Genomic DNA, 18,391 nt, shown 5'->3' on the forward strand with positions numbered 1-18,391 from the left:
AGAAGTAACCGATTGTTTTTCAGTGATCCCTCAATTACTTTCTTCTGGCAGTAATTGGCAACTGTAATCAATTAGCTGTTTTTCTGTAACGTGTACAGATCTCCTCTGGTGGGCGTAGATGACCACACATGCGCGCATGTACGAGACGCGTTTATTCATCTGCGGTGCACTGTGTCCATTCTTCTGCAATCACAGCGGTGGCAATTGTAAAGAGCGCTTTGAAGCATATCACGCAGCAGGCAAGTGTATACGTCCCTACCATCTGCCTTATTTTGTGTGGTAGCCTGCGCTATTAAAAAAAAAGAACGCTAGATTAAACACAAATTCATTGCCCTTTTTGCAAATACTGTCCAACGTGGATATAATGAACCGCAATTTAATGCAACTTTCTGTGTTCCAAACTCTTCATCATGGAAACTCGAGTATTACCTCACCCTTCTTAATTTAAAAAAAAATGCCACCTTCTGTTTTTAGCAAAACCACGCACGCTTGCGGACGCGCGCGTACTTGCAAACAGACACATAATGGGCTAACGTATGTGTATGAGTGCATGTGGTTCTAGTCTTCAATAGTCCTTACCCAGGACTGCAAGCCGCCATATTTAAGTCGCCGCAGCAGACTACCTGTAGTGAACGGCGTTGAGGCGCATTGGCTGTGGGACGGAGCCTGCGGATGTGGCCTAGTGTCTATATATCATATATCGAACCGCGCACTTGGCAATAAAGCGCATATAGGGCTTGTGTTTTCCGTATAGTGTGAAGTCGTTTGGTGGAGAGTGTGCTTGTTCCATGCCTCAAAGAGCGCAGCGTGTTTTCTCGGAAAAGTGTTAGACGGTCTGGAAAGCTCCTTTTTTTACTATTTGGAGGGTTACCGGTGGACCCTTCGTTCCTGATCGCGTCCAGCGCGGTCTGCTGCCGAAGCAAAGTGCTCCCACTACCACTGCCCAAGCAAAGCAGCGGTGGTCAAGTGGTACAGCTTCCGCCTCCAATATGGGAGGTTCTGGTTGCGATTCCCACATAAGCGTATAATTTTCATTTTTTCCTCCAGAGGGGGGAGGGGTCTCGGCATGATCTTCCACTCTCTCCCCTCTCTCTCTCTCTTATATATATATATATATATATATATATATATATATATATATATATATATATATATATATATATATATATATATATATATATATACATATATATATATATATATATATATATATATATACATATATATATATATATATATATATATATATATATATATATATATATATATATATATATATATATATATATATATATATATATATATATATATATATATTACTTGTTTTGCGCATGAAGCATAGCGTTCAGGAGCAGCGCATCATCCGAGTGAGTGAGTGAGAACTTTATTGTGGTCCAAAAGTGGCAGAAGCTGAACGCGACTGGAGGTCCCGCTAGCTCAGCCAGGTGGCTCCACCCAGGAAGGTGCCGGAAGCTGCAGCCTCTCGGCGATGTCCCGGGCCCTCTGGACTGCCAGGAAGGGCCAGCCGCTCTCTTCCCAACAGGCTTTTGTTTCAAAGCAGTGACCCTTTGTGTTTGTGTTTTGCGATGCTGCTATTTGGCTTGTTGGGTGTTTTTTTTTTTTTTTTTTACTGTCATGCTTTGTTTACCGTGCTCAAACATGCGCCAGTCAGGGGAGAGTGGAACAATTCTGGGACAGGAAGCTTTAGTATGGGCAAAAATAATTCTCAGACGGTCGCGAATACCATTTGGTACCACTACCGCCCCCCCCCCCCCCCCCCCCCGTTTTGACGCTTACGGGGAGAGAGGTATACCGAGAAAGTGGTCTCTCCTTTCCATTCCGCCATTTTACCTTATCGGTTACAGAAATAAACGCCCATGAAAGTGTCCGGACACTTAACGTATGTGCAAGTCTAAGCAGGCAGAGTGACCTGGCGTCGATTCTAGGAAGATCAATATCCTGGGTTAATTAATGTCCATTATCTACAACATTCCGGCTTCGGCATTTACAATAGGAGGCAGTTGATTGCGGAGGAATTCCCGTATCTGGTAAACCTGCGAGTCTGTCCTGATTGCGATTACCCAAGGCTCGCACTGCTTTAATAATGTGGCCGGCAGCGAGTGGTGAGGGTAGGCATGTCGATCGAGCTTTCTAGCGGAAGCGCTTTTGGTGAGCGTCGGAACTCGCAAGCCCAAGTTGTGTTTATATTCTCCCGCCTCCGCACCCGCACGTAGCATAAACTCTGTGCTGTGAACCTTACTTTGTGTATCATTTCTTACGCTGTGCTTTTGCGTATGCATATGAAATATCTGGCGTACGCTTTCCCTCTTTCCTTCCCCCTCTCGCGGCGGCAGCCCGCGCTCGCGTGCCGCCGCAGCTCAGCATCCGCCGCATGCTCTCTACACGCTTATCGCAGCGCTATTATCGGCCGCGCTGGGAAACCATGGGGCGCATGCAGTGGCTGTATACTTCTCCTCCTATCCCCCCCACTACCCCCCCCCCCCCAGTACATTGTACAAAAACAAAGTCCGCCGGTATAATCGAGCGCTGTTCGAGATTGACAACCGGATTCCATGCTCGTGATCCTGCATTCCGTAGTGCGGCGGCTTCTGTTGGACCCATCAACTCCAGAGCCGAAAGAGCCAGACCATGGCGTCGAGCCGAAAACGTTTCACCGATGGGGCATACCAACGTCCGACGTGGACAGCAGTGGTATGTACTTGATATACGTTGTTGGTGTTGTGGCTGTATCCCCATCCGTCTTCACGAGCGCGCTCTGATGGGTTCTTTAGGTTGTGCGCGTAGTACTTCGATTTACCCGTGGTAATTTATGCTGTTACGTGTCCGTGCTTAACCGCGATGGCGAGAATTGAACCGCGTCAGGTCTCCGCAGTCGCTTGAAGAAAATCGGAACTGAAGCGCCGTAATATATGTAAACATACAAAAATTATGTATAGGCTGGTTGATTGATAAGACTACATAGCTCGTTTCGACCGCGGAAACTATCGTTCTGTGTAGCTGCTATGGCAGCGCGGACTTATGAAGTTTTCTTCCCAGTGTTATTGGTTGCGACGGCGTTTGGCTAACGGCATGCATCGTCGATGGGTTCACACGCCGGGGGAGGGGGGGGGGGGGGATTTGCATATACATGCACACAAACACACGCACGAACAACATACATAAAGAGTGCCTGAACTCCCCCCGGAAAACATTTCCGACTGCTTCCCTGCTATCATGGATCACTCTCATAGGTGTGCGCAAGGTTCGCCATTAAAGAGGGGGGGGGGGGGGCAACTGCACAGCAGCGCCCCAGCAGTTCTCGGGATGGCAACATCAGGAGTCATCAGACGCCATAATTGTCAAAAACCTCATGGCCATAACCTTGCACTTTAAACAATGACGGGACAGGTCCGACGGGGTAAAGATATGGGGCTGACTTGGTGCCCACCTTACGTGATTAAGTGGTGGTGAAAAGCATTTATTCACAAAAGAGGTGTGGCACCTCTTTAGAGGTCCCTACAGACTAAATGGAGTCCCTATTCCGGAACCCCATTGGTTGAAGCCGCCGTCCTTGTTCTCTGTACGAAGGCCTCCTGGGCCTGAAGGTCTGAAGAGCCGAGCAGGACCACCTCCCAATCCTCTCGTATTGGGTTTGGGTGAGAAGTAAGGGCTATGTTGTTTTGACAGGCCCACACCATATGGTAGGTGTCAGCCACCTCCCCACAGTGCTGGTACTGTCGTGTGGCCGTAGAGCCGAAATGCATCGTATTGGTATGGAGTCTTAATATGATTCGCTCGTCTGTTTGCTTCAACCACCTTGCTGGGGGAGGGTCGCGGCGATGAGTTTTCTTATTATATTCCAGAATTTCCCTATACCGGAGGATAGGGTAACCCTTCCCGACTGTCTCCATTGAGATTGAAGTAGGAAACCCGGAGGCGGCTGCCAACCAGCCGTGTTATGTCATCCCGCATACGATAACATAACTGGCTGTAAGAACAAGCAGGTACACAGGGATGCCCTGGCTAAGGTGGTCAAGATGAACGCAAGCGACATGTGTGGCCTGCCGGCCTCAATTTGCCTGAGCATAGGCAAGCCGTGCATGATCACAGCCAACATCGACGTAAGCGACAGCCTCGTTAATGGAAACATGGGCACCTTGTGGTACATCGAGTGTGACGAGCACGGCAACGTCGTTCGACTGTGGCTTGGATTTCCAACGTCCACGGTAGGCACTGTCGTCCTAGCCAGGACGAAGCACATCACTACCGCGCACCCTTCAATAGAATTGAAATAAGTGCCCGTGGTAACGCGAACCACCACAACCACGATATACGCCAGAACAAAATAGCTCGTGTAAGAGGACACAGTTTCCCCTTGCGCAAGAAAACGCCATAACTATACCGGGTGTCCCAGCTATCTTTAGCCAAGGGTTAAAAAATACAATATTAGAGGCAGGCGAGTGAAATCAGTTGCAAATTGCCGTCTGTCACCTTGCGCACTACAGACAAATTTTGGTTTTGTAATTAATTAATTTGTTAATTAGGACTATTTAACTAAATTGCTAAATATTGACTTCAGGCAAGAAGTGTGACTTGCAAAGTTCGAAAGCGTCTTCAGAAACCCCCATTGCATTATTTACGATAAAGAAAGCCTCGCGTATATCATTTTTTCGAAGCTGCAAAGAAAGCCCGCGAAATAAAAAAAAAAGAACCACGTGACTAGCGCATTCGCGCGGCAGCGAACGTGCTGCTCTCAGCCCTGGTTTGAGTGAGCGAAATCAGCTGCGGCCGCGACTAGCCGGCTCCGTTGCAGCGGTAGGCCGATATGTTGGCGATGGTTTCTTGGTCCGCGTCAGCCAGTTGGCGCGCGTGACGGTGCAAGTTCTAGCGAGCGCGGGCCAATAAACCGCCGTTAACTTGTCGGCCTACCGCTGCAACGGAGCAACGGTCTCCACCGAGAAGCAAAGCCAAGCTAGCGATTGGGAAGGCGATACGAACACGGTCCGATTACGCTATCGCGTTCTATTCTTGAAAGCGAAGCTCAAGCGTCCTCTGTGTTTTTCCAATAATTGATGCTCTCTTGATCGTGGGCTTGTCGCCGATCAACCGCTGCTGATATGGCACTCTGTTCTTTTATCGAGGTCCATTGTCATTTCATGTTGCCACGTCTAATTGCTGCCTGGATAGGAAAAAATGACCGTCGTTGTTGCCTGTAGCAAGAGGAGTATTGCGCTGCTAAGCACGTCGATCAGGGTCCAATCCCCGGCATGGAGGAAGGAAAGAGTTAGGACGGAGCATTGCGCAATGAGAAAGAAAGACAGAAAGAAAGAAAGAAGAAAAGAAAGAAAGAGAAAGGAAGAAAGAAAAAGAAAGAAAGAGAGAAAGGAAAAGAAAGAAAAGAAGAAAGAAAGAGAGCAATGTAGTATAGTCCGGCACGCACACACAAAGCTTCGCTTGCCCCCATTTTCCCGGTATAAGGCAAATGCTCCTGAACCTTTTTTTAAATCACAAGCGCCATTTTCCCCACCATAACGCGCCACGCGCATGTTTATCTCGGACGCTTTCGTGCGCAGGCGGACAAGACGCTGTTCACGGACGACGTCCTGGACGTGCTGGACGTGGCGGAGTTCCTGGACTCGGTGGACTTCCCCTGCCTCGTGGACGACGACACGATGGAGTTCTTGCGCAGCCACGGTCGCATCTTGTTTCTGTCCCGCGGACCTCCTGGGTCGGGAAAAGGGACGGTGGCCTCGAAATTGCTCGAGCTGTACCCGGGCAGCCGCATCTGCTGGTCCCACAACATGTTCCTGGACCCCTTGGCGCCACCCAGGACTGAGGAGACTCTGAGGCAGTCGCACGATCTGTGCAGGCAAAAGTACGGTGCTGCTTGGACCTCTCTCACTCCCTCGTATATATATATATATATATATATATATATATATATATATATATATTATATATATATATATATATATATATATATATATATATATATATATATATATATATATATATATATATATATATATATATGTGTGTGTGTGTGTGTGTGTGTGTGTGTGTGTGTGTGTGTGTGTGTGTGTGTGTGTGTGTGTGTGTGTAAGTATAAACGTAGATGCGCCAATTCATAAAAAACAACTGTTCATTTTGTCGACGATTCGACGGGGGCCCCGTCTTTTTCAATACATAACAATATTTACGGCGTGTGTGTGTCCTCTTATACCATGTTGAGAGTAGAGGGGAAAGGACGGAAAGGAAGGGAAAGAGGAACGTAACAAGAAAAAAAAAGGAACAGGCTGTCAAGAGGGTCAGTAAGAATGATTTTGCTTAACGCGAACATAGTGCTAGTTTAGCAAGCCTTGCCATATTTTGACAACACTACAAGCCTGCGCGCCCCCACCTTCCCCTAAACGGCCAATGTAATGACCCCACGCGTCTTGTATAGCGCCTTCCGGTGTAAGGCCGCGGGTGGCATTCTTGACGTCTCGACGTTTACCGTGTTAAAGGAATTGGTGAGGTGGAAACTGAGGGCTTTCAGCGCATACTGAAGACGGGGCTCCCGTCGAAACGTCGACAAAATAAACAGTTGTTTTTATGAAGGCGCATCTACGTCTATACTTATAACCTTGCGGCAACCGAAGTTACTCTTCCGCATGCATACGGCCTCTCCCCACGATCTCCAATTTACCAAGGCAATATATATACCTCCCTGGTGCAATGAAGAAAAACGTTATAGTCAGCGCTCGTGTTGTCGTTTTGTCTCTGTCCATGTCGTACGAGCTGTCATTCACTTCAGACCGTGCAACACCAAGTATCCCAACGTGGTTCCCTGCTGTACCTCGCTTGATATCATCACCATACCCAACGTTACTAGTCTACAAACGTTGGCCCTACCTATGTCGCGGTCGTCCTCGGCTAGGTTTACAATCCCTTGGTAGCCATTTTGTTGTTGACCACTGCCTGTCTTTCCTGCGCGCTCCCCACCTAGTACACCACGCGACACAAATGGACAAGGACCGATCCTTAACAGACTTTACGCATGAGTTCAACTTTATTGTTTACGTGTGACGCGCCTCGCGTGATAGTCATCTAAATATTTTATGCCTAAAGGGATGTCCTTAGAAAAAAAAAAAAAAAAAGGATCGGAAAGTCAGCTTGCCTCTGTGAACCCTCACAAGGCTGGTTTCGTTCAAAGGAGCACTATATACACCCTCCGTGCGCTTCTATAGGTGCTGCGGTGGCCAGGTTTTCTTAAGCTAAATCTAAAGAGGTAATCTTATGCTCACATGCAGAGCTATCTGTGATGCTAGCTGCTTTCTGCAAGTAAATAAATTCCAATATATAAACAAATACATAGAACATATAGCTTGTGGTGTGGAAAAAAAAAGAGTGCAGTCGCGAAAGTCGGAGACAGTTATTTATTTATTTATTTATTTATTTATTTATTTATTTATTTATTTATTTATTTATTTATTCATTCATTTATTTATTTATTGTTCATGCGTCAAACACCCCCTAGACTGGAATTTTACATGAAAGGTAGGCAGTCCACAGGTCAGCACGGCAATAATTCAATTGCTGTCTCAAAATGTCAGGGATTGCTGCGTTGGACGGCGTTAGCAGTTCTATGGAGCGATGATATTATGAGGTTTGCAAGTAAGGCATTAATTATGCCAACAGAAGACGGGATTTAAATGAAATCAGTAGGAATACTTATCTTACTGCACAACTGCCGCGTGAACAGTTTTTGTTATGCATGCTGCATTCCAGCGGTGCTCTTATTTGGCCGTTCGTAGCGTAGAGACTAATCATAATATCTGGGGTTTTACGCGCCAAAACCAAGCTATGATTATGAGGCACGCCGAAGTGGAGGGCTCCGGAAAGTTCGATCACCTGGTGTTCTTTAACGCGCACTGCCATCGCCCAGTACACAGACCTCTAGCATCATCGCCTCCATCGAAATGCGACCACCGCGGCCGGGATCGAACCCGCGACTTTCGGGTCAGGTATTGAAGAGCCTATACGTACGTTTTACGATGTACAACATTCATTCAGTCACTGATTGTTTCTTTTTCTACGTTATAAAATCCTGACGGCACTTGAGGAGTATCTTTGCATATCGCGGTGGAAGTTCATTGGAGCGGCTGTTTGGGCGCATTAGTATGAGGCATCACTAATAACTTTTTGCGCACAGTCAGACGAGGGCAGTGGAAAAACAAGTTAGTGCCTTTGGTTCTTGCGTGTTCTTCACTGTCCCGATGTTCGCACCGTAGTCTAGAACCATTAAGGCCTGACCACACGTAGGCGTTGCAGCGTACGTGTGGTAAGGCCTTTAGTACGTCAGCGCGAAACTGCGCTGTGACGTCTGATGGATGGCCCCTCGCATAGGCGTGCGCACGAGGGGGGTGGGGCGGGGAGGGTGGGGTGAGGGGGGGGGGGGCTTCTCTCCTATTTATCTGAGGGGGGCACGAAGTCTGCCCCATACCTTTATTCTGATGAGGGAGGTTTTTGACAATAATGGCTGCCTAGGGCCACTGATGTTGCATTCCGAGGTTAGTTTGCTTCCAAGGTCGTGGAGCAAGGCCGTGGAGCAAAAGCAGGCTGTTGTGCGAAGCACGTAATTGCATCACTTTCATTTTTGCATCCATTGCGATGCGAAGTTTATTGTTTCCTTTCGGACGACCAACGGTGGGGAGGTGGGTAGGGGACGCTGCGGTGAGAATTCGGCCCCTGTAACGGAGAACTCTGCGTACGCCTATGGCCCCTCGCGATTGCATGCACGCTCGGCGGGTGAGCCACGGTTCCTGATTCCTAATTTTTCAATGACATCGACTGTAAGTCTCTGTTGCATGTTAGCTGCGTGCCGTTAACACTCTCCGCTCGTCACAGGATTACCGAGTATATGCAGCAAAATGTGCCAGTCATCATCAACAAGAACACCAACATGATGATGTGGGAGATGTCCAACTTTCTACGGATGGCGGCCACGTACGGCTACACGGTGATCATCCTCGATGTCAACAAGAACTTCGTCATGAAGCCCGAGGTAAGTGCTTTGTGAATATTTGTTGTTTACCTAAGCTATATACATTTATTTATTTATTTATTTATTTATTTATTTATTTATTTATTTATTTATTTATTTAGTTTCTCAGATCATTCAGATGGTTGATGCATTTAGCGCCAAATTACACGTTCATTGGATAACGCTATTTCGTCGGAATCGAAGTGCAGCTTTCCTTGGCCACGAGATTTCATGATTATGATTATATTTGGAGAATTAGTGTTGTTTCGGTCACTAAAGGCGAACAAAAAAAAAAGAGAACTTAAAGGTGGCGACACCTAATTGTAATGGTCGTAGTTATAAACGTCGCGGTGAAGAGTCTATTCGCAGGATTAACCGGCCGTTTTGTGTTCCTGGAAACGTGGTGGATGTTTTCTAAATATATTCTTCAGGAGCCTCGATGTGTTTGTCAAGTACGAGCGGTGTTACAGGGATTTCCCGCGCGCTTTAAGCGCTTCCTCTCACCTTTTGTACCAGCGAGTGCGCTGAAAGCTACGCAAGAGGGGGGATGAAAAGGGGACAAGAAGATGCATCCCTTCGTCAGCGTGCGTCATGATCTTGAGCACATTCTTTTCATTTTTTTCTTCAAACGTGCGGCTTGCTTTCAGTGAGATCGCAAGCGTGCACGTGGCGGCATCCCGCGGCAGCCACGGTAACTATGTAGCTTACGATTTTCAAGTCAGCCAATGGTCGTGGACTTTAGGTATATGGCGCAGTAATTTGGGTACATGACATCATTTGTAGAGACAAGAGGAAGCGATTTCTAGCTGACTTTGAGAATTGTAAATACCAGGTCGCGTGCTGCGCTATAAAGTTTGGCTCACGTGATCTCAGGAGCCTCGACTACCGATCGGTAGCGTTTTCTGGCCATGCTTAAAGGGACACTAAAGGCAAATATTAAGTTGACGTTGATTGTTGCAATAGCGTTTCAGAAGCCTCGTAGTGCTTGTTTCGTGCCAAGGAAATGCTTATTTTGAAAGAAAATTACGTTTTAGTGGTCCGCGCGGCGTTAGCGCACTTCAAGTCACCCGCCTGAACGGACCTTCTGACGTACGGCAGTTTCCGTGCCCAACGTTGCCCGCCTTTAATGCCCGGCCGCCGAAGCTTCCGCAACAGCGGCCATCAGCTTTGCCAAGACGCAGCCACGGGCCACTCCGAAACTGTATAGTTCACTGTAACGGAGCTTAGCTTGGTCAGCAGCAGCAGCAGAAATGGAGTGTCGACAGGGCGAAAATAGCGAGAGCCAAGCACATGCAGCAGTACGCGATACCGAAACTATACCACTGAGACGCGCAGCTCGGCGAAAACGGAACTTTTGAACCACTCGCGCAATTCCCCATGGTAGCGCCAAGAGGTTCTTTTTTCCATGAATCAAACAGAAACGAACAAGCAGCATTTTATTACGTCTTGTGATGCACGTGATGCACGGGAGGTTCTTTTTTTATTGCAACTACAGTGAAACCTCGGTGATATGATCACAGCTCATACGAATTTCGGGGTGATACGAATTTTTCGTTGGTCCCGGCCAAGGCCCATTGGGCTGCAGTGTAATGGAGTACGGTTGTTGCGAACCGATTTTCACCCAGCGACGTTTGATACGAAGGTACGCTACCGCCCATGTACGAAGAGGTGCTGTCCGCGCTGTCGCGGAAGACGCGCCAAGTACGTGCGAGCGCGGGAACGCAAGCGTGGGCATGCTCGCCGCACCGCCAAATCGTCAGAATCACGGTGTAAGAAAAACACTTTTCTTACGGTCAGAATAAACCTTCAGAGACGCGTCACAGCCTCCGAGGTTGTGTGCGCGAATCTTTGAGGCTCTTATGTGCCATCGCGTTTAGATTACAAAGGACATTAGCGCCATGCTTTTTTTTTTTTTTTCCTAACGCGTCGACACGGGCTGCTCTCGTTGTACTGTGTTTACACGTGTCTGCCTCGTGCATCAGATATCCTATGAAAGGTGGACGAGGACCGGAAGAAGGCGAGGACGGTCTTGGTGAAGGAGTCAGGCCTCCCAACGTCAACATGCGCGACCGTTGAGGTCGCACTTGGGCGGGCACGGACGTAAATCTCCCAAAAATCATCCCCCAAACCTCCGCGATAACAAAATCATAACACAGGACCGTGGTTCTGCAATTTTGTGGCCTTGATCCATCGCGTCAAAGCGCTTCTTTTGTTACTTTCGCTGCAGTACTCCGGTGTCATGCAAAAAAGCATACTAAAATTTGGAAGGGGCTACTGCTGTCGCGGGTCACAACGCACCTGGTTCATCAATTAAATACGCGCGCACGGGCCATATATTTACGAGTGCTGGTATCATTGCCAACATCTAAAAACTTAACTGACAATCATTCAGGGTTCTTCCTGACGTTGCTGTGGCCCTGAAAAACAATAAATGAAAATGTACGCCAGCTTTCTTCTGACGCATGCTAATTTCCCATGCTTTCTGGTGATACGAATTTTGGATGATACGAATATTTTTGGTGGTCCCGTAAGATTCGTATCACCGAGGTTTCACTTGGTTTGATTAGTAATGGTTAATTGTACTCGGCACTCTTTGACGTCATCGGGATCATTTTGAAAATGTCCCACTCGTGGCGCACATCGTGTCCTATATTGTAGTCGTCTGCTTGTCGGGGAATGCAAACGACAATGTCTGCGAAAATCGTTGCTCCCGCCTGTTGTAAAGTGCGAGCTGTAATCCGATTTTTTGCATGCAAAAGGACCATAAGATTCTCAAATATATGCGGAGTTGTGCCTAGTCTATGAACCTGAAGTGATGAGCGAAGGAAGAAAGGTCAGAAAATGGCGTCGAGACTTCACAAATGGCCGCACAAATGTGCACGACGAAGAGCGGTGTATAAGGGCCAGAATCCAGACGAATGAAACTGTTCAACAAGTGGACCGGGAATTGCGATTAGATCGACGACTGAGTGTTAGTGGTCTGTCGGATGAATTTCCTCTTGTCAGCCGCATTACACTTTGCACGATTATGACTGAGAAGCTCGGATATCGCATAGTGTGTGCAAAGGGAGTACTAAATATGCTTACTGACCAACCCAAACAGCAAAGAATTTCCAGGCGGCGAACTTCAATGCAGAAGGACTAAAAAAACTGGTGCAGCGGTACGAAAAGTGCTTAGAAGTTAACGGTGATTATGTAGAAAAGTGAAGTAGTTTTGTGCTAAGCTAAACCAGCAAATGAAAACGTTTGGTACCGATTATATTTGCATATATATATATATATATATATATATATATATATATATATATATATATATATATATATATATATATATATATATATATATATATTGTAAAGAAGAAGAGTGGCCTCAGCGGCATTGCTCTGCGCCTGAGCGGCATCACCATCGGCATGAGCTCGTGGTTGCTGCGCTTGGCCGAACGCTGCTGACCGCTGCTTGTTCTTGCCATATTCTTTGCCAATAAACCTCTTAGCAATATATATATATATATATATATATATATATATATATATATATATATATATATATATATATATAGTCAAGTAGATCCTCCGTGAGAAGTCACAACGTTGTTTATTTCGACGTTTCAGCCAGAGTCTGGCCTTCATCAGGAAAGTTCCTGATGAAGGCCAGACTCTGGCTGAAACGTCGAAATAAACAACGTTGTGACTTCTCACGGAGGATCTACTTGACTACTTGCAACGCTACGGCCACTCCACCACCATGCCTGCCTATATATATATATATATATATATATATATATATATATATATATATATATATATATATATATATATATATATATATACAAGACAAGACAAGACTCGCCGTCCAGTGCCTTACTGCCTTACGAATAAAGCTCTCTTACAAACCTCGTAACAGAGTGGTGGAGCTGCGGGGTACGTGAGCACCGAACAACGGAATCGCTACACTTTGACCCCCGTCGGAGTCGTCGCCTTGCGGGACTTCCGCCCGCCTCAGCAGGAGACATGCTACCGGGAACTCAAACACCGAGGTCAGTGGCCCCATCGCAACTCTACAAGGAGCCACCCTGCTTTGCCGGGACTGCCAGTGAGGACGTCGACGAGTGGTTGAAGCAGTACAAAAGGGTGAGCAAACTAAACAGCTGGGACTCAGCAGCTCAGCTGTCACATGTTGTGCTATCTCTCACGAATACTGCGCTCCTGTGGTACGACAACCACGAAGACACGCTCACGACGTGGGAAATATTTGAAGAGGAACTGAAAAAGTGCTTTGGAGATTCAATCACGAAAAAGAAGCGAGCCGAACAGACTCTGTCCCAAAGGGCCCAGCTCCAAGGCGAGACATGTACCATGTACATAGAAGAGATTCTTAAGCTGTGTAGACTCGTGAACCCCAGCATGTCCGAAGAAGATAAGGTGGGGCATCTTCTTAAAGGCATAGCCGAAGATGTGTATCAGTTTCTCATTGCCAAAGAAAATCTGACATCTGTGGCCGAGGTAATGCAACACTGCCGCACGTTCGAAGCACTGAAGATGCGTCGTATTGCACCGAAATTCGGCCGCCTGGCTAATGTACCGACCGTGGCCAGCGTCGAAGCTAGCTCACCATTCGACCTTTCATCAACGATACGGCAGATTGTACGGGAGGAACTGCTCCGCTGCCACGAAATCAGCTGTTTCGGTGGTGACGACTCCCGAGGCAATGAGCCCGGACTACCGCCTATGTCGTGGCAACCATCCGTTAACGCAGCAGACGTGGACAATTACCAAGCCGTGCCACAGTCTGGACCCTCAAGCCGACCTCGTTTCAACAGCGAGCAACAGCGCCGCAACACTTCTCCGACGCCGCGGTTGCACCCTACGTATGCAGCGACGAGGGTGTACAGAGACCACGATGATCGGGACGGATATCCAGTGCTTGCTGACCGAACCGAGGGGTTTCAGCAGCATCGCGCATTTCGGCCTCCTCCTCGTGTGTGCTACAGCTGCGGTCTCCCAGGTCACATCTCCAGGTTTTGCGACCGTCGCCGACTATACCGAGAAGAGCCCTCACCAGCATCCTACCAGGCAAATTATCGACACTTCACCCCGTCATGGCCAACACGTCCACCTGCCAGTCGTCGATTCCGTCAAGGTAACTTCCGGAACCCGTCACCAGCCTCTGACCGCAGCTTAACGCCTCCGCCTGCCCCACGTGCTCCGCGACCTCCGTCGCCGCGGCGTCGCCTCCCATCACCACATCCGGAAAACTAGGCAGTGCGGCCGATGGGGGTAACGTCGCCGGATACTGTGCGCTGCCAAACGATATACCTCCGACAGCCTTCATGCTGAAAAACAAAGTTCACGTGTGTGTGGATGGTGTGCCTACTATGGCTCTTGTGGATACTGGCGCAACGATTTCGGTGATGAGCCTTAGTTTCAAAGCTTTACTAGGACAAAAAGTTATGTTTCACTGGAACAATACATCGACGTTTTCTAGCGTTAGTGGTGACACGTTGTGCCCGGTTGGTGTTTGCACTGCTGATGTGTGTTTGTGCGGCAAAATATTCAGCACTGAATTCGCCGTTATTCCTCGATCTACGCACGATATTTTTTTAGGCATAGATTTCTTGCGGGAGTGTGGTGCAACTGTTGACTGTCGAAGTGGGGAGTTGTCGGTACATGACGAAGTTATGACCGGACTCATGGAGAGCTCGCCACGCCGCCAAGAGAGTGCTTTTTGTGTAGCTGAGGATGTCGTCGTACCCCGCACCTCCACCACTCTGTTACGCACAATGTGCCCGCACAATGTACTGTCCGCGTCCCGGTCATTTGCTCGGGCACCGCTCCTGCAACATTTGACGCCGCAACGGAACCCCTTCACTCAGCCTGTATAAAGAAGAATGTTTTGGTGCCGCATTGCATAGTATCAGTAGTTGAAGGACGTTCCGGAGTATGGACGATGAACTACACGGCCCAGCCCATACTTCTACCTTCTGGCATGAAGCTCGCGCTCTTCAAGGAAGAAACACCGACTTTCCTGGCTGTACTCGAAGCTGCTGCAGACGAGCCCCTCCATTCCTGCCCTTCGGACTCGAAGCTACTTCAGATGGTGGACAAGTCACTCAGCACGAGCGAGCGCCACACGTTACTGGATGTTTTAACCAAGCACGCAGAAGTGTTCGACTTCTCGCAAGACGGTAAGACGTCCCCAATTCCGACGTCTCGAACCCGCCATCGTATAAATACAGGGTCAGCGCACCCTATACGACAGAAGCCGTATCGCGTGGCACCCGATGAACGTAAGATAGTTGGTAAGCAAGTTGAAGAAATGCTGCAGAAGGGAGTAATTCAGGAGTCCGCGAGCCCTTGGGCTGCACCGGTTATTCTCGTCAAAAAGAAAGATGGCAGTTGGCGATTTTGTGTAGATTATCGGCGGCTGAACAGCATTACTAAGAAAGATGTCTACCCGCTTCCGCGTATAGACGATGCGTTGGACTGTCTTCATTCGGCTTTTTACTTTTCTTCTGTCGACCTGAGATCCGGTTATTGGCAAATACCGATGCATAACGAAGACAAAGAAAAAACAGCGTTCGTGACACCCGACGGACTTTTTGAATTCAACGTTATGCCATTCGGCTTGTGTAACGCCCCTGCCACCTTCGAACGCTTCATGGACACCATTCTGCGAGGTTTAAAATGGGAGATATGCATGTGCTATCTCGACGATGTTATCATCTTTGGTCGTACCTTTGACGAGCACAACGCGCGTCTCGACACTGTCCTCAGCTGCATAAAGAAGGCTTGTCTTGTGCTTAACTCCAAAAAGTGCCATTTCGGTGAACGCCAAGCTTTGGTGTTGGGACATCTCGTGGATAAAGACGGCGTCAGGCCCGACCTTGCAAAAACGGAGGCTGTTGAAGCATTTGAGCCACTTCGGTCTGTGAAAGAACTTCGCAGCTTCTTGGGGTTATGCTCCTACTTCAGGCGATTCATTCCTCGCTTTGCTGACGTCGCTTATCCCTTGACAAGCCTCCTGCACAAGAACGCCCCATTCAAGTGGACGCCCGAGTGTTCTGCTTCCTTTCGACAACTGAAGTTTCTGCTGACGTCGCAGCCGATACTCCGACACTTCAATCCCTCAGCGCCAACGGAGCTCCACACAGATGCGAGTGGTGTAGGTCTTGGTGCTGTTCTTGTTCAGCGCTTAGACAACAAGGAACATGTCATCGCCTACGCAAGTCGGTCTTTAAGCAAACCCGAGCGTAACTACACGGTTACTGAACAGGAATGCCTCGCTGTTATTTTTGCTGTGCAGCGGTTTCGGTCGTACCTTTACGGGAGAGAGTTTACGATCATCACCGACCATCACTCTCTTTGCTGGCTCGTCAGTCTTCGTGATCCGTCGGGACGCCTTGCACGATGGGCCCTGCGATTGCAAGAGTACAGCTTCACTGTCTCCTACAAGAGCGGGCGACGGCATGCTGATGCCGATTGCCTTTCCAGGATGCCTCTTCGTGCAACGGAATGTGACGCTGACAGTTTTGACCATTTAATTGCAACCGTACATCGAGATTTCCCAGATGTCGCAACCTTCGCAAAAGAACAGCGCGAAGATTCAAGTTTAGAGCCACTTTTCTCTGCCGCTAAACAGTAAACAGCGTGCCATTTTTGTGTTCGAGATGGGTTGCTGTATAAGAAGAATTTCTCCGCGACAGGTGCACAGTTTCTTCTCGTGGTGCCAGAAGCCCTCCGCTCTTCTGTTTTGCGCGTCGTGCACAATGACCCAACTTCAGGTCACCTAGGATCCACGCGAACACTCCATCGTGCCAAAGAAAGATTTTACTGGCCTCAAATGCGCAAGACAACGGAGACATACGTAGCCAGCTGTGCCGAGTGCCAAAGTCACAAGAGACCTACTGCTGCCCCAGCCGGTTACCTAAAGCCCGTGGTGCCACCCAGATCACCTTTTGAACAAGTAGGCATCGACCTGATAGGACATTCCCACGTTCATCCAAAGGCAACCGTTGGATCATAGTATGCGTCGACTACCTGACTCGATTCTGCGAGACGGCGGCGCTACCCTCTGCAACTGCAAACGCAGTGTCACATTTTGTACTGCATTCAATAATACTTCGCCATGGCCCCCCTCGCGTGATCATTAGTGATCGTGGCCGTCAATTCACAGCTGATATTGTTGAAGAACTTCTACGTCTGTGTGCCTCAAACCTGCGACACTCAACGCCCTATCACCCTCGGACCAATGGCTTGACTGAGCGCACGAATAGAACTCTTGTGAACATGATGTCCATGTACGTGAGCTCGGACCACAAGAACTGGGACGAAGTGCTGCCGTTCGTCACGTACGCATATAATACCGCGCAGCATGAGACCACTGGATACAGCCCGTTTTTCCTCCTTTACGCTCGTTCACCGAGGTACACTTTGGACACTATCTTTGCTTTCTGCAGTCACAACGACGCTTTATCGCGGAAACCCTCTGCCGGGCGGAGGAGGCTCGGCGCCTCGCCCGATTGCGTACTCTAGCTTCACAAGAGCACTATAAATCCCGGTATGATAGTCGACACCGTCAGGTCACCTACAATCCTGGTGACCTAGTGTGGTTATGGACTCCGGTGCGGAAACGTGGACTGAGTCAAAAACTCCTCGCTGACTATGTTGGGCCGTTTGTTGTGACAGAGCGCCTTAGTGAGTTGAATTATAGGATTGCACGCCTAACTGCCAGTGGAAGACGGTCATCCAAGACCGAAGTCACGCATATAGCACGTCTGAAGCCCTTTACTCAGCGACCCTCCAACTGACTTCTCGCCCGGAGGGCTTCGTCTGCAAGAGGAGCAATGTTAGTTGGTCTAATCTACAGCGAAGGAGTAGCAGCGACAACAACAACGGAGAAGATTGCCTACTCCGCACCAGTTCTCCACAACATATCCCCGACGTCTCTACAGTGACTTCAACTGCTACAAGCACGAAGCCTGCGCGTATGTCTGGGGGTTCCACAGGCAACATCAAGTTCCTTGACATTAGCAGAGGCACGGGAACCCAACTTTATAGTGATTCGAAATGTGGAGACCTGTTGGCACCTCTTTCGCCTAGTCACGCAACACCCTTCACATCCACTCATAACACAAATTGAGAACCGTCCCGGCACGCAAATACACCGTGTGTACCAACAGTACATTTCACGGCTTCCTGCGTCGACACATTGGCCGCCAGACTTGAACTATCCGCCCTGGTTGCTAGAGCTACCAACTATTGAAACGTCAATAGAAGGACTGCGTAGTAAACATGACGTACCAACCATTGCCGCTCTGCAGTTGGCCTCACATCACTTGTTTGACAGATACCAAGGCTACACTCACG

At 48.4% G+C, this 18,391-nt stretch overlaps 1 protein-coding gene across 1 annotated transcript in view; it reads left to right on the top strand.

Moving 5' to 3' along the window:
• Nucleotides 1–4,148: 4,148 nt before the first annotated feature.
• Nucleotides 4,149–18,391, top strand: part of LOC119391200 (uncharacterized) — a 59,305-nt gene continuing 45,062 nt past the window's right edge. The window contains exons 1-3 of the mRNA XM_049415191.1: nucleotides 4,149–4,162; nucleotides 5,513–5,875; nucleotides 8,890–9,046. Of these exons, the coding sequence (XP_049271148.1) occupies nucleotides 4,149–4,162; nucleotides 5,513–5,875; nucleotides 8,890–9,046 (534 nt within the window). The remainder of the gene's footprint in view (nucleotides 4,163–5,512; nucleotides 5,876–8,889; nucleotides 9,047–18,391) is intronic.

This window comes from Rhipicephalus sanguineus, chromosome 4 (genome assembly GCF_013339695.2).
Source record: "Rhipicephalus sanguineus isolate Rsan-2018 chromosome 4, BIME_Rsan_1.4, whole genome shotgun sequence".
Classification (NCBI taxonomy): domain Eukaryota; kingdom Metazoa; phylum Arthropoda; class Arachnida; order Ixodida; family Ixodidae; genus Rhipicephalus; species Rhipicephalus sanguineus.